Source organism: Ictalurus punctatus, chromosome 13 (assembly GCF_001660625.3).
Source record: "Ictalurus punctatus breed USDA103 chromosome 13, Coco_2.0, whole genome shotgun sequence".
NCBI classification, from domain to species: domain Eukaryota; kingdom Metazoa; phylum Chordata; class Actinopteri; order Siluriformes; family Ictaluridae; genus Ictalurus; species Ictalurus punctatus.
In genome coordinates this window covers 9,901,202-9,925,000 of record NC_030428.2, presented here as the reverse complement: position 1 = coordinate 9,925,000, position 23,799 = coordinate 9,901,202, and the positions used below count along the sequence as shown (strand labels likewise).

Below are 23,799 nucleotides of genomic sequence, written 5' to 3'. Positions count from 1 at the left end.
GACGACGCGGACAGAAATAAAATCATAGAGGAGCTCCTGTAAAATAGGAAACTACTCCAGGACCCCATGCAAACTGAATCCCATCCAAATAGGGCTTAAGCATGCTGTGCGCTTCCCTCACCGTAACCGGGTAGGTCTGTAGAGCGTCTCCGTCCTCTTGGTAGACGTACTGCCCGAGCAGCTGCCCCTCCTCCTGCTGCTCATCCTCTAGACCCTTTATAGAACGGCAGAAGAAAAAAGAAATCTTATACAACAATAGCTTAATATTTTTAATATCTCACTAAGCTGACTCACAAATGAGTGGCATAAACATGAGACATGCTTTTCTGCAAAGCTTTCACATCTTCAATACCATTTAAAAAATTTTTTTTAATACCAAAACTGTAATTATAGAGAAAAACTGATTGACCTGTTGAACTTTTATTGCACTGAACTCAACCCATCAAAGCATATCGATACTCAACATCTGACTGGCAAGAATTTTAAAATCAGTAAACACATTTCAGATGTTAACGCTAAGTAATGAATCATTTAAAGTGGTCATGTAATAAATAGGGTCCCCCCAATCTGAGTTAATTCATGAAACGAGAGTCCTGGTATGAGCGAGTGAGAAGTCATCACATTTTATTGCAGCATGGAGCCAGTTTTTCCCCAATGACTATAACAGATGGCTGCCTAGACTTTAGCACTGTTTCTGTCATTAACAAGACTGCAACGCCTCAAAAGTCCTATCGAATAAACAGAATAGAATAAATATACTGAATCTGAAACGTGCAACAGTCCATGCATCTGTCATGACAGAAGATACATTTCTTCATTTAGCTTGCTTTGCTTAACGTGCCAAAAATGTTTCAGACCTGTAGATCTGTGCTTCGTTCGGAAACGGGGACTCAAGTTGTTACAGTGTTGCGTTTTCGTCTCGGCTCGGTTCGCTTTCACAAGGCGACGTTTCAAAGAGTGTCAAAATGTGTTCATGCAAGTCCCCCTTAAATAAACTGTCCTCTCATTGGACAGAGCGCGCCTGTTTATTTATCCAAGGTTCCGCCCATAGCGGTCATCCATCAAGATGCACCGTCAGCAGCTCCGCCAGCTTATTGTGACTTTCTTTTTAGCTGTAGGTATTATAATTTATCTAATCTATATGTTCCACAGAGCGATTCAAGCCCGTCTCTTAGAGACGCTCACTAAACACCTTGTAAACCTCCGTGTTTTTAAGTGTTTTTGAAAATTGTTCAGAAATATGTTCATCCGAGCAAATTTACGTTGCGAGCCATTAGCAAAACAAAAACACATTTTATGTAATGGGGTTCCCATCATGCATTGCTACACAGGTTGTGGTTCGCTGGGTCGGATTATTTCTCACTACAAGTGAACCGCTCCAGAGTTAATTTGTCCGAGACCACCGGAACGATTGTATTGGTGCGGGTCCGAGCACGATTGCAGTGCTCATATACGTCTAAACTACCCGAACCAAGGGGGTGAGGGGGGTGTACCAGGTTCCGAATCAAACGCTCCAAATGAGCCAGGTGTGGCCATTTCCCTCCCACATCAATAATAATAAAAAAAATATCTATGGTATTCTACTTTCAGTAGCGTGCCTTACATAGACTGTGAAGTTGCGTGGGGCGCTGCTGATGTTGCCGGTAGGTGAGAGAGCTTTAGGGATGTGTTCCAGGGAAAAGGCTGTGGGAACGATCTTCACACACAGACGGATCACCAGATAGCCAGTGGAACCTTTAAATGCCCAGCAGTTACCAGGATGTACATCTGGCTGATGTGGGGGAAAATGGGGAAAGGAAAGAGAAGAAAAAAAAACAGAAGGAAGAAAAAAAGGGAGTAAATTAGCATGAAGAAGTTGTATAGCATTATTTGAATGAATATAGAACGGATCTTACCTGTATGACTGCACGGGGAGACTGGGAGAAATACCAAAGAGGAAAACCGAACAGACTCATCAGTGCAGTCTTTGTCTCGTACGTCTCAGAACAACGTGTGCTCAGGATGCTGCCACCTAAACACAAAACACATACATACAACCGTCATGCAGCTCAGACTTTACCAGACACGCTCAGAACAGCAGCTGGAAGATCTCCATTGAAGAAATCGAACCTTGATTCCTCAGTTTTAAGCAACTACAGAATCTCTACCTCTTCATTTACACGACTAATTTGAAAAGTCAATTTCCTAAAGCGAGAAAAAAAAAAGTCTCCCTTGAGCTCAAATCAGACCACTCCAACTCGTCTACTAACATTACCAACCACAATAACAGTGCAATTAAACATTTCACTAAAGGCAGAAAAAAAAAAAAAAACATATGTAGGAAATAAATGACACTTAAGAGCAAGTTTTACTTACATTTTTTTTGCTCAAATTTATAAAACAATTGTATAAATTTTACTGGGTTACAGTTCTCTCTCTTAAACCGCCACATTTCTCATCTGTCTCACTCCAACAGTTCTCAATAAGTCATATGTTGCACTATTCACAAATCTATTTGGGATTTGGTTTAAAAAGAGCAATAGTCGATTTTTTTAAAAATTCCTCCCAAAAATAAAAAAGAAATATTCAGAATATGTTAACACATTAATGGGTTAAGTCACGGCTCAGCACGAGTGTATTAAAACATTTGTAAAACGGAAGATACACTTCACTTTGGACCGGAACTGTTTGGATAGGATTCATTTTATTGACACACCAACAGCCCTTCACTCCAAGCAGAGTACCTGTGTAACACCGTCACTCAGGATAAGTGAAATCTAATCTAACGTTAATCAGAACGAGCCGAATTACGAACCGCTTTAACTTTGAATGTCAATCACTTGAATGTCAGAGTGGGCAAAAGCTAAATACTAAAAGACCAGCACCGTAGCTCGCCGTTCGAACAAGCGGAGTACTTCTGTACGATGATTAGATGATAAATTCACTCAGGATAAACGAGATTGAATCATCGTTCATCGCCAAACACAATGAATCAGTATCTGCCGAGGGGAGATGATCTACGAACTAGGTTAGAGGCTAAGGAACAGACAGGTGAATTAAAAAACAAACAAACAAAAACACACAAAATAAACAAGCAAGTTATTTGGAGGAAGCTTCTAGCTTTATCGCCAAATTCTAAACAAGAACTGTGTGCTGGGTAAAACATGTAAAGCATAATTAATTCAAGTCACTTCTTGTATAGTATAGAGAGAACACAGGTCCTTATTATTCTGCAATGGCTACTGATAATACTAATCCTTATAACTGAACTAATCCAAATAATCGTTGAACTTGCACATATACACACACACAAAACAGCTGTATGTATTATTGCTTTGTTTGCTTTAAGGAGAAAACTGATTCCAATGCAGATGTTTTTATAATAAAATCAGGCATTTGTACTAACCCATTCCAACTTCACAGGTAAAACGCAGATGAACACACAGTGATAAGCTTTCGGTAAACATGAGATGTTTTGGTTCAGTCACTCGACTCAACAAGCCGCATTTTTTTTTTTTTTTTTTCATCCAACAATGGGAGGCTATATCCCATTCCATGCAGAACCTGCTCCTCTGTTAAGTATACGCAGACTGAGAAAATACTGCTTACTACAAAACACTACTGCATCGGTGCAGCCATGAAGAACAACCGATCGATCAGCACTTTAATTATTAATTCATAACCAAAACCACACTACTTGGTCAGGGTTCCTCTCAAACCAGCACTACTGCATTTGGTTTCGATACTGTACCTCCAGACTCCAGAGCGTAATCCACAAGGCCAATGCGGTCCTCAGAGTAGCGCTTCAGAGCATTTTGTACAATCAGTTGGACATCCTGGTGAGGAAAAAAAGGAAAGTAAAGAGTGAGAGATTGTGTAGAGGAATTATCTAAAAAAAAAAAATTTTTTTAAATCAGTGCAGCTAGATTTGAGACACTTTTACCTCTTCTGATAAGCCGGATAGCTCAGTGGCTTGCAGGACACTCTGCGTGATCATCTCTTCACTTGGTTTTTGCTGCATCTCCTCTAGCTGAAGAGACAAGTTACCCAGAATGCTCTTCTCCAGAGCACCGAGTGAGGCCAGCAGGTCGGAGTTGCTCACAAACTGAGTCGAAAGCCACTGCACTAAAGAACCTGGCAGCTTCATGTCCTTCTGCTCGCTGCCGTACAGAAGAACCCGAAGCTCCTCCTTGACCTGCGCAGATATCTAAAAGGCAAATCGAACCGGCATGAATACATCTTGTTGTCTAAAACGTCATGACCACTGCCACTAGAAAGAAATGCTATTACAGACGACGCCACCGAGCCACATGACATGAATAACAAAGTAAAGATTTAAAAGGCAATAAGTATGGGACTTACTGTGTCATGAAGAGAATCCAGCTGCCCGCACCGTCCCGTACAGCCCGTCACCCCCTGCAGGTCCGCCCTGATGTCGCTCAGAGCCTCCTCCAGCTTGCGCACTTGTGCCAACAGAGTCAACTGAGAAGCGCTATCCATTTCCCCACTACAGAGAAAGTCATGGTCAGGTGTGATTGAGAGGCTTTGGGACAAAAGTTCCCTTGCAGTTCAGCTGAACACCACAACAAATTTCACAGACCTTATATTATTTGAACTTTTCCATTTATACTCATTTGAAAACAGTGCGAAAAAAAAGAAAACCCCACCGGACACCTGAAATTTCTTAGAATCCTGTGCTCTCAATACATTTTGGCTGAATGACAAAAGCACATGCAGCAACCCCCCCCCCCCAAATGGACATTGCTCCAAAGCAGCTTTAAAGAAATATATACATTCAGAATATAAATTTTAAAATGTACGAATTTATCCCTAATGTGCAAGCCAGAAGCGACGGTGGCGAGGAAAAACTCCCTGAGACGAAATGAAGTAGAAACCTTGACAGGAACCGGACTCGAAAGGGAACCTGTCCACATCTGGGTATCGCCGGATATTTATAATTATAAACAAGTCCCTGCTATAAAGGTGCTCAAATAGTGAAATTGTGTAACCAGGAAAATTCATTACAGTTTTTACATGAAATCTGTTTTGGTGAAATTCTCCACTGGTCACTGATGGAGATTTGAGTGCAAAACTGTTTGTGGTAATTGCAGTGCTAAGGCTATAATAGCAAGAAAGTCCTAGCAATCATAACATAACTGTTCACACGAATTGAGGTCCAAAGCCATCTTTATGGTTTTTAAGACCGTGTCTTACCAGAAACTTGCTATTTTTCCGGCAGCAGACATTAACTTGGGACACACGACAGACCTGGTGCAGTTGTAATGGCATTACAGCTTATTAAGCGGGCACGGGTTGGCTGTAATGTGCGACATATAATTGTAATAATGTCTATTTTTAAACACAGACGTAACCTAGTACTTCTGGAACTTTTCCGAGGCCCTCGGTTTGATAACGGTTAGTTTACGTGATATGAACGTATAGCATAGCTGATGCCGCGTCTGTTTGTGGCAGTGTAAAACGTTAGATTCATTAACACTCAAATGAAACTGAATAACATGCTAGAAATAAGTGTCATTTAAAAAATGCAGCAGTTAAAGAAATGTTATCTCTCTAATACAGATAAGTGAGTCTTATGGTAACAATTATAATGCAACAACAGACAGACCTGACTATAGACGGTGTCTCGGCGTCTGGTCTTGTTTGCAACTCCTTTAAATACCAAAAGAAAAAAACAGCACACTTTCAGCAATATGAGCCATACAGAAACGAGACGTGATTAGGATCAGTTAGTGGATTATAGTACCTCTGTTCTTTGCGCCAGGTCCTGAAGAAGAGCTTCGATCTTGGCTAGCCGGGACTCCTGAGTGCGGTAGCCGGCTTCAAACTCTTCCAGATGCTGGAGGAATAAGACAAGAGAAAAATGCTCTCTGCTAGTTATCCTGGCATGAGGCCATTTAATCTACTGGTACTGCCTGGAAATACGGGATTAGTTTCTTCAGACATACCTGCTGCGAGTGCTCAGTCTCTTTCTCTGCGATCTCTTCTCTCAGCAAGCTTATTCTCTGCTCTAGAAGCTTGCCCACCCACTGGTCCATGGTCTCTTTATCTGTGTTTGTACGCAGCTCTTCTTTTAGTGAGCTGCACAGCCCGAGTACCTCGGCGTGCCGCTCGTCCTGTTTGCCGCCTGACGTCGTCACCTTCTCCCACAGCATCTCGAGGCTCTGCTCTATCCGCGAGAGTCGTTCGGAATCGGCCTCGGATACGAACGGCAGCTCCTGCTGAAACCGCGGCAACTTTAATACTGCACTGGTTAATCTTTATACGCAGAATTAACTTATGGGATCTTCATTTACCCGTGACGTCGTATCTGATACGGTAAGATCAGGTCGAACCTCACTGGTCGGGTCTGATAACGTGATCTCAGGTTGAACCTCAATGGTCGGGTGTGATAACGTGATCTCGGGTTGAACATCCGCGGCATTATTTACGGCCGAGTCTCTAGTCACGTTCGCTACAGGCCAAATGGTCGAGAAGCTGAACAACCCCCAGTACCACAGGACGGCTACATAGTGGAAAACAGATTAGGATAGAGGAGATGAAAATGACATAAGGTTTTATCAGTTATTCATAACAGGAGCCTCCAAGGAACTCACCAAGAGTAAGCACAAAGGGAAGAACAACCAGGAAAAGTTTCTGAAGTATGGGCAGGATCCTGCAGAAAAAAAAAAAAAGATTACGCACGTTAAACAGGTCTCCAAACAAATTTCACACCGAATTATCATAGTCCTTATCAATCTGAAGGCTGAAAAATGCACATTCAAATATTTATAGAGTCAATGTTTAGTTGCCTAATGAAAGTCTATCAACACTAAATTTTAGCCCAAAAGACTCGTGTTATTCTGCATGATGCAGGAAAAGAGCTCTGAATAAAATCCAGGTAATATAATATACATGATTCACATAGCTCTAAATTATGGAACAGACAAATATTAAGTTAATCTACCTGCCCTAAAAGTGATATCACAGAATACTTTGACAGACTCGCGAATGGTGTTCAATGGAGCACATGGTGCACTAGGCAGATGTTCCAATGCCATGAATCATAAAAATGATATTGCTCACCTCCAATGTTTTAATGCAATACAAAATGCACAGTACAGCGCTACGCTCACCGCAAAAGTTATGTCTGATGGTATGAATTCAGTCTTGTTCCGTTTCAAAGACACGGCGAAACGCAGGGAAGAAATTCAAGTCCGAACTCCATTTCAAATGGAATCTGACAGGCTACTACATGCACAGATCCAAATCTCTGACTGAAAATGAACGGTTATGAAGACTCACCTAGTCAAGAAGAAGACGTTGAACAGAGACATGAGCATGACCAACTGGTACCAGGCTGTTCCCAGCCACTGGAACGCCCCTGAAGCTGCACTGCCTACATGTGAACACACACACACACAATCAGCCACAAATCAGGCCACGGAGAAGATAAGCACAACGGGTTAGGGAGTTTGCAGGGGCTGCGACCACACAGATTAGAGTAAGTAATCAGCTGAGAGGAGGAGTAGGAAGCCACGCCTTCACTTCGCTGTGTTAGTCAATGGGTTAGGGAGAGAAGCACGGTCACCTTACACACTATAGCAAAGATTTAGCACATGTAGGACATGTACTGCTGTGTGAGGAAAGCATTTGATGCCAAAAGGACTCGACAATATATGAAGAGGTAGATTTTATTCCAGTTAGAGCCACAATTGGAGGTCAATTCAGCCCTTTAGATAATCAAAATAAGAGGTTTAACATGTTTCTTTAAATCATTGACTGTTTGCACGCCTCAGGATGCTGCTTGTTATTCATGGTAGTGTTAGAAAGCTCAGTATCATGACTACTACTGCGGTTCTGAATTGCCCAATTGTGGCTTTAACTAAAAACAGCTACAAAGCAATGCCTTTCTCTCTGGCTTAGAACCGACCAAGCTGGAGTAATTCATAAAAGCTAGAATACTGTCCCCCTGCCAAATCGAGGCAGCCCGCCTCGAAACTTTTCACCGATGACTAACAGTTCATGCTTGTGTCGACTAGAATGATTTGCCTTCGTGCTGACACAGAGGCACGATGTTAATAAGAGCCTACACGCTAAAAAAAAAAAGCGACAAAAAGGTACAGTATTTGAAACAGGATTAGAAGGGGTTAGGGAAACAGATAATGCCCAGGAGTTTTGCAACTGGATACAGCAACATCTCATGCAGGGATTTTGTAAGAAGCTGGAAAATCCCATCATAATGACCTGGAGACACTGCAGCCAAATAGAGAACAGAAAGAATCTTCCTCGAGATAAACCAGGCTGCCGAAACAACGTCCTGGCCCGCCTTTAACACACTGCTGCCTGAACACCGTCAATGGGAGGGAAAGCAAAGTCATTTACCCTTTTATTGATCCGATTACACATACACTTGTCCCAATACATATTATTAAATAGTTACTGAGCACATGAAGCAAAAACTGGAACAGACTACAAAAGCAAGTTAAGAACCAGCGAGTACAAAACCTGTGAATGTTACAAGGACCCACAAAGCCTCTACTAGCCACGGGGCTCCGGAAGAACTTGTGGAGACCGCGATTGTCCTTGAAGTCTGTTTCTCTTTGCAGTCGTCGCCTGTTGGGATTCAACATGTATAGCAAAAGGATTATAAAAAAATAAAATAAATAAAAAAAAATCATGCATGTGAACTAGATTCAATTAAAACCAAAAGAGTAAACTATGGTAAACATAACGTCCAGAAGCCAACCGATTTGTGATCTGCTGTAGAGAAATGAAACAGATGTGTCTTTGTGAACAAATGCAAAGTATGTTTAAGTTCTGCTGCCACGTGCTTGTGAGTCATGTACGTTTTGTTTGCTGTGCCCGAGGACATGACTCATCTGTTGAGCATTATGCCGGGCAAACGAATCAACACACCTTCACCGGTTCCTAAAGCACAGGTAGTGGAATAAACACCAATGCACTAAAAGCCCGCCTAAAGTTTTCAGAAAACAGTTTTCAATGCAGTGTGGAGCATCGAACTTAATCCATACAGACTTGTAGAGCGAGTACGTACAGCAACTCTTTTTTGTAGGGTGTGTGTGAGTGTGAGAGAGAGAGAGAGAGAAACACATGTAGAGCTATACTTACACAGAGGGCCATTAAGAGTGTGCGGGTCCTTTTGAGTCAGCGTTTCATTTACATTCATGGTTCCACAGTAACTAGCATGACCTATAGAAAACCAGCACAACAAGACAAAAAAAATATCATTCTATTCCCTCAGTTCCGCCTGCAGTCTTTGCCCTTTCTCCCGCTGATCAGAGCCCAGGATGTGAAGGGGTGGATACAGACAGGCAGGATTTGCATGTAACCAAGGTAATGTCCACAGGAGAGAGCGAGCCATTTGTTTATGTGAAACACATCGTGCTCGGCTCTTCTGTCCGAAGGGTTAAATAGTGTTGGACGTTGTGGAGAAGTGGCTGATGGGTGAAACGTGCAGATGTCAGGACTTGAAGCGGTGCGAGAAGATAATACAGAATGAAAGAATTCGAATCAGCACTTTGTGCAAACCATTCTATGACCAGCGTAACATCGACACCAGAAATGAAAGACAGGGGACGAAAGGCGACACGACAAGACGAGCGCCAGAGGTGACGCGCCGATTAGAAAACAACAGAAATAGCAAGAACAGCAGGAGCCCCAGTTTTGGGGGAAAATGAATAAATAATAAATAAATAAATAAATAAATAAAAATCAATCAATCAATCAGAAAACAGTAAAAGATTCAGTGTTCAACCTAACCAAGAAAAATTTTTAGGACTCGTCATTCATGCAAAGAATTAAAGCGGTGAGAGACAGCAGCGCTCGAGCCTCCGTTATTACCTCCGTTAACACGGCCACTGCTGGTCTTCCTCAGCCCAATAAACTGAGCCGGACGTGTGAGGGCTGCACCTGCCCTCTTGCACACCCTCACACACCGGTCTGTCAGTGAGCACAGCTGGACTGGAGAGAGATCGAGGTTAACACACAAAGTGCAACACGTGAACACAAATACAACTTAAATAACCTTCTTACTTCAACAGATAAACACACAGAAACAGGAACACTGTCAGCATGAGAAAATTTCTTAATGGTAAAAAAAAAATTGTGAAGTTGAGGACAGAGGTTAAAGACGGCCGTGAATCTCAGAGTACTAGCACGGTAGCTGTGCGGACACTGATTTGCATGCAGTGTGAATCTCAGTGTGAATCCTAGTCTGAGGTCTTTACAGGGCAGAAGTCATTCCAGCGAGTTAGTCGAGCCAAATGCACAAGACACATTTTGACATGAAAGCACATAAGGGGGGGGGGGGGGGGGGGGGGGGGCCCAAGAACAGCATATTTCTTTTTCATTATGGAGAAAACACCCAACAAAGTGTCCTAATACCAGGCGATAACGGTCGAGGCGTTGTGGTGCCTCCTCTTCAAGTCCCAACCCAACATGGGACACTTCATTTACTTACACCAGCCTTAACCAATATAAATCCACCGTGTTCGTTACTCATACTTAAACGTTGAATGGGTTGTGCTGGGTTTTTTTTTTTTGGGTTAGTAGATTCCCATCACTATTAGTATAGAGGAGTCGCAGTCAGACCGACAACGTGTTGTAGATCGACTGTCTGGATTCTCTAGTGCCAACTCTGCTTCCTTCCATTCATCAAATAAAAACTGACGTTAAAATTTCTCTCATAGCATAAATAAAAGGCCCAGCAAAAACCAATATTTACACTCGCTGTCATGGTAACTCCCCAACCTGCTTACTTATTAATCAAATGCATTCATTTAACAACCATGGGTGCTGATAGGAGCCATAGGAGAGAAGGTAAAACAAGGTGAAATGTTCAGATCACACCATGCACCAGTTAAGAAGCCCGAGTGAAAAGAGAAAAAAGTTCAGGGGCAGATGGAACACTGATACCTTTGCCTAATTGGCCGGTCTTGAGAACGCTCTGCACGAGTATGGAAAACACACACACTACAGAGGCACAGACTCTCCTGCTGTAATGCAGGAAGGCCTCTGAGACCACTCCGAGCACACCTACAGACAAACCACAGGCAGATATTAAAATCCATCCGGATACTGAATCACGGTGCTCCACAATAACCTGTAATCCAACATAAAATCATCGAATAACACGCATTTATAAAAAAAAAAAAGTGGCATCGAGATATGAACTCAAAATCAAAGATCAGGAACTCATGGGAATTTGATGGGAGTACAAAGCTCTGATCATCAATTATGAGCCAACGATAATTGAGCAGGTCTCTTTCCGTTATTACGGTAAACTCGCAGGACTCAATGTGCAGCTTGAGCATGAGAAAGGAAGTTTAAAATGCTCAGAGCACATAACACACTCCCACACCTTGGCAGTACGTTCTAGAGAACACCGAGATCTCTCACCGGCTCTGTGTCGGCGGCTCCGCTCTCGGCTGTACACTGTAGTGTGGGGAGAGGAGAAGGACGCGCTTGCAGCCGAGGCGGCTCCATCCACTGCGGTGCTGCGCAGAGCGGCCGAGGAGTACGAACAGGAGGAGGAGGAGCAGGCTTTAGAGGAGGTGTAGGCATGGAGAGCATCTCTCCTGTCAGAGCGGCTGGCCACGCAGTTATTGCAGAAATAGCTGTTGTGTATTGTGGAGGTCTGAGTCTGAGCCACGTGCGTGCCGCTGTTGTTGAGGGAGAAGCTGTGGTCCGCATGGACAGTCTGATCTAAAGAAAGCATCCGGAAAGTATATGCACATTAGGCACCTCATAGTTCCTCGTAGAGTGAATGTTAACAACGTGCTGGTATTTATTTACAGTTTTGCAACCATTAAAAAATAAGTGATTCAAAAAAATAATAAATCTAGTTTACATTTCCAATTATCCCAAATTTAATCAATCAGCATTGCTGATATTTGTTTCTCTATCTTTGTACTTAATTTTGTAGAAAGAAGGGGGGGGGGGGTGTGTGTGTGTGTAAATACAGCATATGGTTCAAACCACGTCCAGTTCCCAAAGCTACTGAATGCAAGATCAGAAGTTAAGGAAGAAAAATGCTACTGCTGGTTGTGCAGCGCTGATCTCCACCATGCGGATGAATCTCACATCTGTCAAAACAAGACTGTGTTCCAAGCCACATATTGAGCACTAATTGGTTTGCCTACGTAATCACTGTAAGACGCACCGACATAATATTTAGTAGGGTGATATGCAGTTTGGAGTGCGAAGTACTTGTGACGCACAGAATCCAAAACATCTGCTGCTGTTGTGGTATTACAGAAGTGTTATGAAGATAAAATCGTCAGTGTTACTGTCACAGAGCAAAATCAGTGGCCGTGCAATCGCTGATACCACGGAGCGACTGCGCATAGCTATATAAAATGTACATTATAAAGCGACCGTTATCTCTTTATCCAAAACGACTTCACAACTGCGTGACAAATTCTACAATCAGGATAAATAAGACGACCATGATTTACACTCTTCTCATCAACTCGGAAGACAAAAGAAATTAGGGCTGCGACTAACGATGATTAATCGGACTATTATTTTTCAGATCAATCGATTAATTGGGGGGGGGGTATGGGGGGGGCAAAAATTTGAAAACAATTTTTTGGTATATTTAAAATAAAATCCACAAACTGACTATATACTTGGGTCGCACGCGTAACGTTACTGTGTTCAGATGAGTGAATGTGTGCGCTACTGCAGAACATTCAACCTCTTACCATTTAACACTTCGTTTGGGATAAATTCGCACCTTTAATATCTGTATACCGTGTTGATATTTCTGTAAAGCTGCTTTGAGACAATGTCTATTGTAAAAAGCGCTATACAAATACAATTGAATTGAATTGAAAGTTTGTGCTTTTGTTTGTCTTCAGCATTTTTAATATAGTGATTTAACTTCTGCTTTAAAGCTTGTGGACAATCAGCTGTTTTTTGTTTTTCAAAATATGTTTTGTTTTTTTTTTAATCCTTTGCACAATGTACATCATGGCCCACATAGATCCATTTAATACCTTTTTCATAGCCTTCAATTTGCACAATGACTGAAGGACAACATCAGGCAGAATGTGAAACAAGATGTTTTTTCGAAAAAAAAATACAGAAAATAAAAACTGGCCTTTTAATCCAACGAATCGATGAATCGAAGAAATAACCGACAGATTAATCAATTATCAAAATCATTCGTCGCAGCCCTACGTGTGTTTGACGTCATGTCCCATTGACAGGGAAACGGCTTATGGTTCCGGTTACTAAAAAACCGCTCGTGTCGTATTTGAGATGATCTTACCTTTCTAAAATTCATACACTAAACCAGGGGTTCCCAAACTTTTCCAGGGCAAGGCCACCCAAATGGCATTAACATTTGACCGAGGACCCCCTTTTGCGAGATGTCTTTAAAACATTTTCTTCTGAATATATCCCTTTTTTTTTTTAAATTAATAATTACATCTTTACATTAGGAATTGATTGTGTGTGTGTGTGTGGCTGTCTGAGAGTGAGAAGTTATTTTTCACACCAAATTGTTGAGGCCCCCCGGGAGGCCCCCACTTTGAAAACCACTGCACTAGACGGAAGTGTATAATACGTCGTTTGGCTTACACACAACTTTGGCCAGTACTATCTGTACGATGCACGTTTTCGGAACGGAAGTAAAATGTACCCCAACTAATCGATAATGAGATTCACAGACAACGATTATCATAATCGAAAATCATCGATTTTATGTATTCGTTATTGTGGCTCTAAAAGAGCCGCATCTCATCAATCCACTTCCTTCTTATTGATCAGTGTTGACTCGCGTTCACTTTCTCTCCCTCTCCACTGGTGGACTTGCTGGCTCTCACCCGTCTGTGTAGTCAGATTACTAATGAATGTTTGCTGAAGTTGTGTGTGATGTTTGATGTTGCCTCACAAAGTACAAATCCTTCGTCAATACTGACCAAACAACCTACACTGACTGAACTGTGACTCACAGCAGCTCAGGAACTTCTCATTATAAAGTACTTTTTTTCTCACCTGACTCAATAATTACACTGTATTATAATTACTGTAGGTGTAAGTTATTACTGGCTGAAGTATACAAATGAAAAGTGAATGCCACCTTGTAAAACTGGAATGACTTGGCACACCTTGTTATGATTCCAGGAAACAAAAGCAGAGAGTTGTAAATCGTATGGTTCCATGTTTAAAGAACTATTCTAATTAGGTTATAAAATTTGGAGGGAAAAATATAAAACATATACAAGATTTGAGCATACACTCACTGTCCACTTTAATAAGAACACCTGTTCGTTTGTGCAGTTATCCAATCAGCTAATCATGTGGCAGCAGCACGATGCAGAACATCATGCAGATACAGATCAAGAGCTTCAGTTAATGTTCACGTCAAACGCCAGAATGGGAAAGAGATGTAATCTCTGTGACTGACTGTGGTATGGGTGTTGGTACCAGATGGGCTGTCCAGTTTGGGCGATTCTGTGCCCATGATGGCCTTAGATTCCTGTTCTTGGCTGACAGGAATAGAACCCAATGTGATCATCTGTTGTTGTGGCTCATCCACCTCAAGGTTCGATGTTTTGTGCATGCAGAGATGCTTTTCTGCTCACTATGCTTGTAAAGCGTGCGTATTTGAGTTACTATATCCTTCCTGGCAGCTTGACCCAATCTGACCTGTACAGGTGTTCCTTTTATAGTGGACGGTGAGTGTATATTCAAGTGTCTTGGAGATAAATTGCAAAATTAACAAATGATCCCAGACCCAGAAAATGCCTTGGCTGATTGACTATATTTGAGGTAAATGGAAAATTGTGAAAAATATTTTTTTTTTTCCAGTTAATATAGATACTCTTGAATCAACTCTTTACAGCAAAGAAGAAATAAGAGATTATATATCTAGCGTTTATCCTTGGGTGACACACTTATGCTGATTCAGTTTAGCCAGAGATCGCCATTAATCCACACTGTATAACACAACAAAAGCTTTTTTAACGTTCTCTAAAATAAGAGTGAATGGCATACCTTTGAGATCTCCATCCTTATCCAACCCTAAATCAGGATGGAGGGGGAAAAACAAAAACAACAATATTTTAGCAATCAATCAGCAACACGTGGCCCAGAATATGAACTAATGTGATCACAGACACTCTGGTAAAGGGCACTGACCCCAAAAGCTGTCGACGAGTGTGCGCTCCTGGATGCTCGATTCGTCTAGCAGGGAGGACAGCAGTGAGGCGTCGCTTGCAGCACAGCTGTGCATGCTGCTGTTGTGGGCCTGCAGTGCCAAGGACTGACTCTTCACCGGAGTCTGAAGTAGCGTACTTGAACCAGATACGGAGCGTCGAGACCTCCTGCTCTTCACGGTCCTAAAAACAAACAAACAAACCAGAAAACAGGACAGATGAGAAGGAATTTAAAAAAAAAAAAATTAATCCATAAAAAGGAATAACGCCACAAAGAATGGTAAGTAAATGTCGTAATTTCTTATTTTTGTCTGTATTTATTAGAGATATTTTTTCTAACTAATTTCATTGGTTGCATTTCCCAAAAGATAAACAAATGAGCAATTTAAGCCAAAGTGATCCTGCAGGATAGAACACTTGCTGTAGACGCTGTTGCAAAGCTCGGTGAGAGCGCACTACTGCATCCAATACATTTCTACTTTAAAATCAACACGGCCTTTCTCTGTCCCGTGAGATTCAAAATCATTCATGAGGTTTTTTTTTGTTTTAAATCCTTCCTCCCATGAATCTCGTAGGTCACTAAGAATGCATCTCAATCAGCTCCCTAGTTCAGTGGTCAGAGCACTGATCAGGGAGTCAGCCATTATAAGGGCTGTCTCAATTGCAAAATCCTTCCAGTGCGCTAGAGCTCTCACTCCCTTTATATATATAAAAATAATAAATTAAAGGGGGGGTGATGTGGACTCTCAGCTAACTTCACCTACAAAAAAAAGTAGTTTGTTATCATTGTTGTAGCTCTCAAGCTCTTAGTGATTTTTTTTTTAAACTTTATTCAACGTTCTATATGCGGTTTGTTTGAGTTGAACGACTTAAGGGATTGATGAATTAAAATAAATACACTAGCTAGCCTACAATCCTGCTTGAAGTCGGAACAGTGTGCGATTAAGCAAACAATTTATCATATAATATCAGAAAGATATCGGTCCTGCCTGTTGATAAACGGCAGTGGTGATGTTGTACAACGCGAGTACGCGGTCACGTCACCGGAAATTGAATCATCGGTGTCCCGGTGTGTAGTGAGTCAGGGTCGTTACCCGCACCCGAACTCGTGTACACGATTTACTGATTCACGACCTAGAGAGCTGATCGAGACGCACCCCAGTGAGAGCACAGATGGAACATCGGACAAGCAAAGCTATACGAATGGACTACTGGGACGCGTTTATAGTTCGACACGGACTAACAGTTTGATCACTATGGGTAATTTTTGTGCGTCATGCGTTGAGGATATCTTGGACATGCTGTATATAGGATGCAAAATGTTGAACATTCTGATGGTGAAATGATTTTTAATAAATAATAAAACAGGTAGTGACTACAGTCATTCGTTTAAAAGTAGCTGGAAAGTGCTTGATGATGAGGTAGGTCTTTAGTCTTTGTTTGAAGACAGACAGTGACTCAGCTGTTCAGACAGGGACAGTTCATCCCACCACCTGAATGCCAGGAGTTTTGATGCAGGTCTTGTACCCTGAGGGACGGTGGGTCCAGTCGAGTTGTGCTAGAGGCTCAGAGGGAGCATGTTGCAGCGTGGGGAGTGATAAGTGTCTTAAGGTAGGCGGACGAAGGTCCATTTTTGACTTTGTAGGCAAGCATCAGCGTTTTAAATCTGATGTGGGCAGCTACAGGAAGCCGGCGGAGGGAACACAGCAAATGGTGCTGCTCCTCAAGTAAACCATGAGGGGAAAAGTTAAAAATTGCATAACATTTGGTTTTCTTAAGAATGCCATAATTCTGACTTTTAATCTCAAAATTCCCACTTCTCAAAATACCGACTTATTATCTGAAATGTCTGACTTATCATCATCTTAAACCTTTTGACATATGATAGAGAAGAATATTTTCACTACCTGCATAGCCCTCTCACGCTTATCTAATGCACATCTCAAAGCGGATAACCTTATCAGCCAGCTTTTGTAGGCAAGTGCATTTGAAAGCCAACATAAATAGCAGTTAAAACGATGCATCAAAAAAAAAATACTGAACGTTGTTAAACACATGTTTTCTATGCAAGAGGGGCTAGCTCCTTTGAACCAAATCCCAAAATTGTGTTTAAAAAGAAGATTTGGCTGTTACAAATATTTAAAAATCCAACATAAATCTTTATTTTGGTATATTTTGGCCAAGCATTCGATATAGTCCAAGCTAATTTGCAATAATAAAGGAGCAAGAAGAAAAAAAGAAAAAAAAACTTAAATAATAAGTCAAATATTATATAATTAATAATATTAATTCTAATTCATTAATATTTTCAGAAGTCAGAATTATTAGATGATAAGTCTGAATTTCGAGATGAGTCAAATTTTGTGATAATACATCAGACTTGATTAAATAATAAAAAACAACCTTTAAAATAAGTCAGAATTCAGAGAAATATAACACATCAGAATTTTGAGATAATAGGTTAAAATTGAGATAATCCAGAGTTCCGAGAAGTCAAACTTTTGGGATAAGTCTAAATTTGGAGAAGTCAAAATTTGTTGACATATTGCTCCTGCCGCCAAAAATAAGGCAGACAAAAATATGGTATGCAATTTTTCTCTTTTTTACATGGAGGAAATTGGCTTCCATATAGGGCAAAATGGAAGAGGAAGCAGTTCACCAAGCTGGTGATATAGATATAGCTCACACACTGCCAATATAAACGTGAAGATTGGAAAATGCTCATTACATACCTGTTTTAAGTAGGAAAATTTTTTTTTTAAATGATATAAAACATCAAATGCCCACTGACATTTCTTATCCACGTTGACATCAACAGGAGTAAGCCTATGACTCTTTTTTTAATATAAACAAGCACAACCATTAAATGTAATATCATGAAACCCTTGTGATATTTTTAGACTATAATTATGGTGCAAAAGCCACACTTTGGAGACTTGATGCAATTTAAATCTTTACTGCTCACTTTTATAAAATGACAGCGCCTACATCACTAAATCAAGTATAAGCATGGGACATAATGAGCAAACTGGGTCTGTCAGGCTGTCACTATAAACGAAAACAAACACTAAACTTTGTAAACTGTATGCAGAACATCAACAGAGACCACTATAGAGGTTAAGACACAAATAGCAGAAAGTAATCGGAAGTAACTAGATGAGTTGTTGAGCGCATAGAGCAAAGATCGACCAGAAATTGCTCATTTATTGCATTTTAATTGACAGTCAAGTCAGGACAGGTCAAAAATTTAAAAAATAACAATTCCATTTGTTCAATCATCCTGTCACTGTGTCCGAATAATAAATCTTTGGGTTGTGCGCTCACGTTGGAACTGACTAGTCTCCAGTCACCGCTAATGTAAATCTAGATTATCCTGATTAGTAGTAAAGCTGTCTCACTTGCTCTCCCGGTGAACCCGGCTTTCGGTACTGTAGGAAGCGCCGCGGTTGACCGAGGAGTCCAGCAGGCTGTCGTCTCCGTAGTGAGCGGAGTTGGTGTGCAGGCGCAGGCTGCGTCGCGACATCCTGGGCGACTCGAAAACAGGAGCGAGTTTGTGCTCCCTCTCGTACTCCAGAGCAGACGAAGAGTAGCTGGAGCTGAGGGACACACGGTGATGATATTATTATTCATTGCAACACAAAGACAATCGGAAAACAAAAAAGAAAGCATCATGGACTACAATCTACTAAACACTACAGAGTATCTTTGGAGCTCAAACGGCAAATAAACCGATTTGTCTCTGCCTTTTTTCGTTCTTCATACCAAATAAAGAAAATGGCAGCATTCGTCTTTCCTGCCTCGGCTTAAAACCACGCCACGTGCATGTGAGGATACTGGAATGGAGGAGTAGGACACTAAAAATAACAATCTCTCCAAAATAAAAAAAAAATAAAAAAAAAGGTTGTGTAGAAAGGTTACGGCTGTATACCAGCACAGGAAGACCCGACGACAAGGAAACACACTCGGCGCTAAACACAGAAGGAAGCACCGCCCATCCGAATAACAAATCTCAGCCACACGTTAAAGCACAAAAAAAAAGAGGGGTGGGATGTTTCCACATTCTGCCCCTGACCAGGGTTTCTAGTCGACTAAATGTTTCCAATGCGGCGGTTTTTCTTCTCTGAGAAAGAGAAGGAGAAAGAAAAAAAAAAAACAAAACAAAAAAAAAAACATAAAACCACCAACTGCCATTTCTCTGGAAACAATTCGAGCGTTCATGCTCCTGAACTTTGGAGCCGTTCTGATTGCAACAGGCCTGCTACATTTGCCTAGACAGCTGAAACTCAGGCAGCTGGCATGCACCGATATGAACTACAACTTCACTTAATGTTGCAGGATGACCTTGACACAGCCTCAAAGGTTTATAGTTGTGCAACACAAGCGCTCAGAGCTAATCGAGAACATGACCTCAAATGCACACGGTTCACACGTCCACACGGAGAGGAGAAAATAAGAATAGAAAGTGTTGGAGTTAAACCTGAAAGTAGGGCAATACACACAGCACAGTCCAGCCCCAGCTCTCCAAATTCCACCTGTCGTCAACGCTCATGCCATGGAGAAATCCCAGTGGACACACGTTACCACCTACGCGGACTCGCGGACGCACAAACGTACAGCTAGTCAGCAGATCTGGGCGAACTCTGAGGGAGGGACATCAAGGCTTACTCCACTTCCTGCTGGAAGCACTGAAGCCACTCACTGACTCATACGACTCCCTCCCTCCCTCCCTCCATCCAGAGTCCTGCGTTTCTGCTTTTCTTTATTGCTCAGTGCCACCTTGGCCTTCTTTTCTAAAAATACAAAAACACCAGAGTACTAGATGAACAATACGAAGCTAGATTTTCAGGACTGTACGTTATGCAGATAAAACACCCCCTTATTTTTCGATCTGTGTAGAAAAACATGCCTTTAAATAAGCATTGCTTCACATTATATTAACCGAAGTGTCTTTTCAAAAAACTCAGTAATACAGTTCTTATAAGAAGTAATGCTTCAGAGAGCAGTGATCAACTTAACCAGTGCATAGGTCATATAAAACTGACCAACATACGAGTGCTCAGCTCGGCGAGAATGATGTTAACTGATATTTTGCAAAAATCATTCAACCAATGGTGCACGAGTTTTCACCTACGTTCCTAGTCCCCAGCTATTGGTTGAACAGTATTTCGGTTTACTGATGGACAGCTACACAACAGCCGTGCAGTCCCTGGCGTATGAAAATTAATTCATCTACATAATGGACAACATGCAAAAATTAGGCTAATTCAAGAGTGCTAACATTTACAGGAGGTGTTTCTTACAGGGTTTTGGAGTAACTCCAGAGGAGGAACCAGGTGTGGTCGAGTCGTGATTAACAAGATTCTGGTTGTTGCTGGGTGTGTGCGCGCGTGTCTCGGAGTCGGACTCTAAATGTTATTTATTTATTTATTTTAAATATGAATTTCAAACTTGAGCTCGAAACTAAACTAGTATTAATTATACAGTCTGTACGGAATTTTGAAGGATTTTTTCCCCAAAATTTGCACTGCAACTTGCCGAGTTTGTGTTTTTTTTGTTTGTTTTTTTTGCAGAAAACTAATTGAATTGGCAAAACTGCAATTGCTTGAAACTGTTTCGAGGTGATGTTTGCTGTTAAATGAGACCTTTTAGCTGTACTCATGTCCGACACGTGAATCGAAGAGGGTTTTGGATGAATGCACGTCGCGATGGTGTCGCGTCTTGGCCTAAACCTGCGGTAATTTTGCAATATTGCAAGCTCCTTAGAATATTGCGGAGTTTGCTCGATTTTGTGATCATTTCTGCGATCGCAAAAATCCTGGAGGGAATAAGCTTTAACAATCTGTCGATCTGTTCAACACGAGGAAAGTGCTAACTGCCGTCTTCTGCATGCATGAGCTCACGGATGCTCATGAACGGCTAAAGTTCGGAGAGTAATGCCATCCCTCCCACTCAGACAGCACAACCAATCTCGTGGACTCCAGGGATGTTGGGGTTCAAGGAACACTTTTCTGCTGTGTCACACAGGAGGAGTTTCTGTTATGCTATGGCTGATTTGTTATGTTATTTCTCTCCCTCCCTCTCTCTGTCCTACAACCTCTCCCCAAGGCCATAACTGAACTTAACCAAAATGCAAATTTTATTTAAATGAGGGGGAAACAAAAACAAAACAAAAAACATTTGAGAGCTCCCAAAGTAGAAACGACATGTAGGGGATATTTCTTATTATTGAAAGCCAAAATAATGCATTTTATAGGAACAGGACAGGAAGACATGCTCTGCACACGAAACAACAAAAAGCCTCAGCATTTAACGACGCAGCTTAGGTGACTCAGGATATTCCTTTATCCGCCTTCCTTGCTTCCTTTTCCTGATTCTCTTCTCTCACGTTAGATTGCATTCGTCTCAACTCTGAAGGACTCCATTTTCGATTTCAAGCTACAACGTGACTACGTTTACATGGACAGCAGTAATCTAATCATGGACCTTATTCTGAGTAAGACAATATTGTGATTAAGGTGTTTACATGAGTGGCTTTTAGAATACTCCTTTCATGTTCCCGTTTTACATGTTATTGAACATAGTTTGATTAACGGCACACATCATTACGTCCCCGCGCCACGCCGTCCGACTCCCTCCAGAAGTTCATGTATCGACAAACAGTTAGTCTTTGTTATGGTACTATATAGTGTTCATTTGTAATTTTACGAACGCTTCAAGTGCAGTTAATTATTAGTCATGCTATACCTGCACATAGACGACTGATTGAAGCTGTGGGCCGAGTCCGAAACCACATACTTACCTACTATATAGTAACCGAGATACATGCATCTCACCTACTATGCAATACATGTATCTCGCCTACTATATAGGAGGCAAGTACGTGGTTTGGGACGCAGCCGTGCTCTCTCGTTTGCCGTCAAACACTGCCGTGTGTGATCGTGTCACGTCGCAAAATACGGTGAAAACTCACAACGTTAATAGTGTGATTAAGGTGTGTACATGTCTGTAATACACCTCGATAATGCGACTCAAACAGGAATACTCCACACGTCTTAATTCCATTTGTGTTTACTTCGAGTATGACTTTAATCGGATTAAGGTAATAAAAAAATTGCTGTTTACATGCTAGTTTTTTAATCAGAGTATCGTCTTAATCGGGTTAACATCGGATTAATGTTGTCCATGTAAACCTACTGAATGTTGACTGCTCGAAAACAATACTCGCATACACAGCATCTCTCATTTAAAAGTAAAGAAGTGCTACTTTGTTTTGGTTTCACTTGGGATTAGTTGAAGGGGGGTTTTCTTTGGTTTCACTTGGGACAAGTTGAAGGGGGGTTTTCTTTGGTTTCATTTGGGACAAGCTGAAGGGGGGTTTTCTTTGGTTTCACTTGGGACAAGTTGAAGGGGGGTTTTCTTTGGTTTTTCCCCCCTAGTCAGAGGTTGGAAATGTCAAGTTAAAAGTTTCAAATCAAATGCAGCATTACATTAAAGCTGCTGAAAGCAATTTTCTTTTCTCTCCCCCCACTGTTTTTTAAAAACAAACAAACAAACAAAAAAAAAAAAACAGCTTCTGATAAACTGTCTATATCCTGTTATATCCTGGCTATGATCATTCAGAAACAGGCTATAAAAAAGGAAATGTCTAGGTATTCATCAACTAAAAAATACATCCATACACTATCCGGCTGGATTAGGATGTTTAGAGCCGAGTGAACCCTTGACATCTTATTAAAGCAATGCTTGAAATGACTGGACCAAAAGGTTTTCGTTTCAAAATCGCTGACAGCTTGTGTTACAAAACAGACGAATAAAAAGAACGGTGCTCGAAAGACAGAGAGGATTTGATGCTGTTGGAAAATGGAGCCAGGTATTTTACATGGTTCTGGTGTCATCTGTTAACCAGCCAAACTTGAACAGTATAATATACACAACACCGTTATCTAGTCAAAAAACCAAGACTTGGACGTCTTTTGTTGTTTACCTTTTGAGTGACCGATCTGACTGCTATCTGACTGCTATCTGACTGATCCTTAGCTCCATGCAGGGTTGGTTAGTATCTAGGTCAAGTTTCTAAAAATGGAGATCGGAGTCATGGAGTTAAGCTGGCTACCTCAAGTACTCAGTGTTAAGGAACAGGAAAGACTTTGGGTAGAATCGGAGTATAGCCTTTCGGTATATACAAGAAGGATTGGTAATGTTAAAGATAATAATGATAAAAAAACAACAACAATTACTTCAACCAACAAAAAATAATTAGACCCAACTCTGCACCTCTCAGCACAAATATAAGAACCCCCACCAGCTAAGACCGAAATAAAATTCTAGTGCAGCGAACACATGGTATTAAACAATCTGGGAAATATAATGCGTTTCTCAGTCGATGACACATGACGTCAAACGCACGTAATGCGATGCCACTAGTTTTAGCAGAATACCCAGAGCCAACGAAAATGCCCTTTTTTTGATTCTGAGCAGATTTGTGCTGACATCAGCGCCTGTTAGCCCCTCCCCTCTACCGCTACGTAAGAAATGCTGTGACCTAAGTGCAGGAAGTGTCCAGCATTCCTCATTCGTTTTTTTTCAGTAGAATGCACGCATTATCTGGAAACTTGAGGCGCAATTCTTCTTAATG

The 23,799-nt window shown here is 41.3% G+C and overlaps 1 protein-coding gene across 12 annotated transcripts in view; it reads right to left on the bottom strand.

The window, feature by feature from the left end:
• sun1a (Sad1 and UNC84 domain containing 1a) overlaps nucleotides 1-23,799 on the bottom strand; it is a 33,362-nt gene that overhangs the window by 1,559 nt on the left and 8,004 nt on the right. For 4 of the 12 annotated variants that reach the window (XM_017483427.2, XM_017483422.3, XM_017483423.3 and 1 more), the window contains 21 exons: nucleotides 18,563-18,760; nucleotides 15,148-15,347; nucleotides 15,004-15,030; nucleotides 11,398-11,703; nucleotides 10,915-11,034; nucleotides 9,841-9,960; nucleotides 9,109-9,189; nucleotides 8,485-8,592; nucleotides 8,224-8,322; nucleotides 7,282-7,375; nucleotides 6,594-6,652; nucleotides 6,294-6,502; nucleotides 5,946-6,218; nucleotides 5,744-5,836; nucleotides 5,606-5,649; nucleotides 4,342-4,486; nucleotides 3,923-4,186; nucleotides 3,731-3,815; nucleotides 1,896-2,011; nucleotides 1,604-1,771; nucleotides 122-214 (listed from right to left, as the gene is read on the bottom strand). In XM_017483427.2, the coding sequence (XP_017338916.1) occupies nucleotides 122-214; nucleotides 1,604-1,771; nucleotides 1,896-2,011; nucleotides 3,731-3,815; nucleotides 3,923-4,186; nucleotides 4,342-4,486; nucleotides 5,606-5,649; nucleotides 5,744-5,836; nucleotides 5,946-6,218; nucleotides 6,294-6,502; nucleotides 6,594-6,652; nucleotides 7,282-7,375; nucleotides 8,224-8,322; nucleotides 8,485-8,592; nucleotides 9,109-9,189; nucleotides 9,841-9,960; nucleotides 10,915-11,034; nucleotides 11,398-11,703; nucleotides 15,004-15,030; nucleotides 15,148-15,347; nucleotides 18,563-18,687 (2,829 nt within the window). In that variant the 5' untranslated portion in view covers nucleotides 18,688-18,760. Of the gene's footprint in view, nucleotides 1-121; nucleotides 215-1,603; nucleotides 1,772-1,895; nucleotides 2,012-3,730; nucleotides 3,816-3,922; nucleotides 4,187-4,341; nucleotides 4,487-5,605; nucleotides 5,650-5,743; nucleotides 5,837-5,945; nucleotides 6,219-6,293; nucleotides 6,503-6,593; nucleotides 6,653-7,281; nucleotides 7,376-8,223; nucleotides 8,323-8,484; nucleotides 8,593-9,108; nucleotides 9,190-9,840; nucleotides 9,961-10,914; nucleotides 11,035-11,397; nucleotides 11,704-15,003; nucleotides 15,031-15,147; nucleotides 15,348-18,562; nucleotides 18,761-18,926; nucleotides 19,083-19,641; nucleotides 19,812-23,799 lie in introns of those variants that run through there. The other 8 variants (XM_017483425.3, XM_017483426.3, XM_017483429.3 and 5 more) reach the window with 8 other exon arrangements.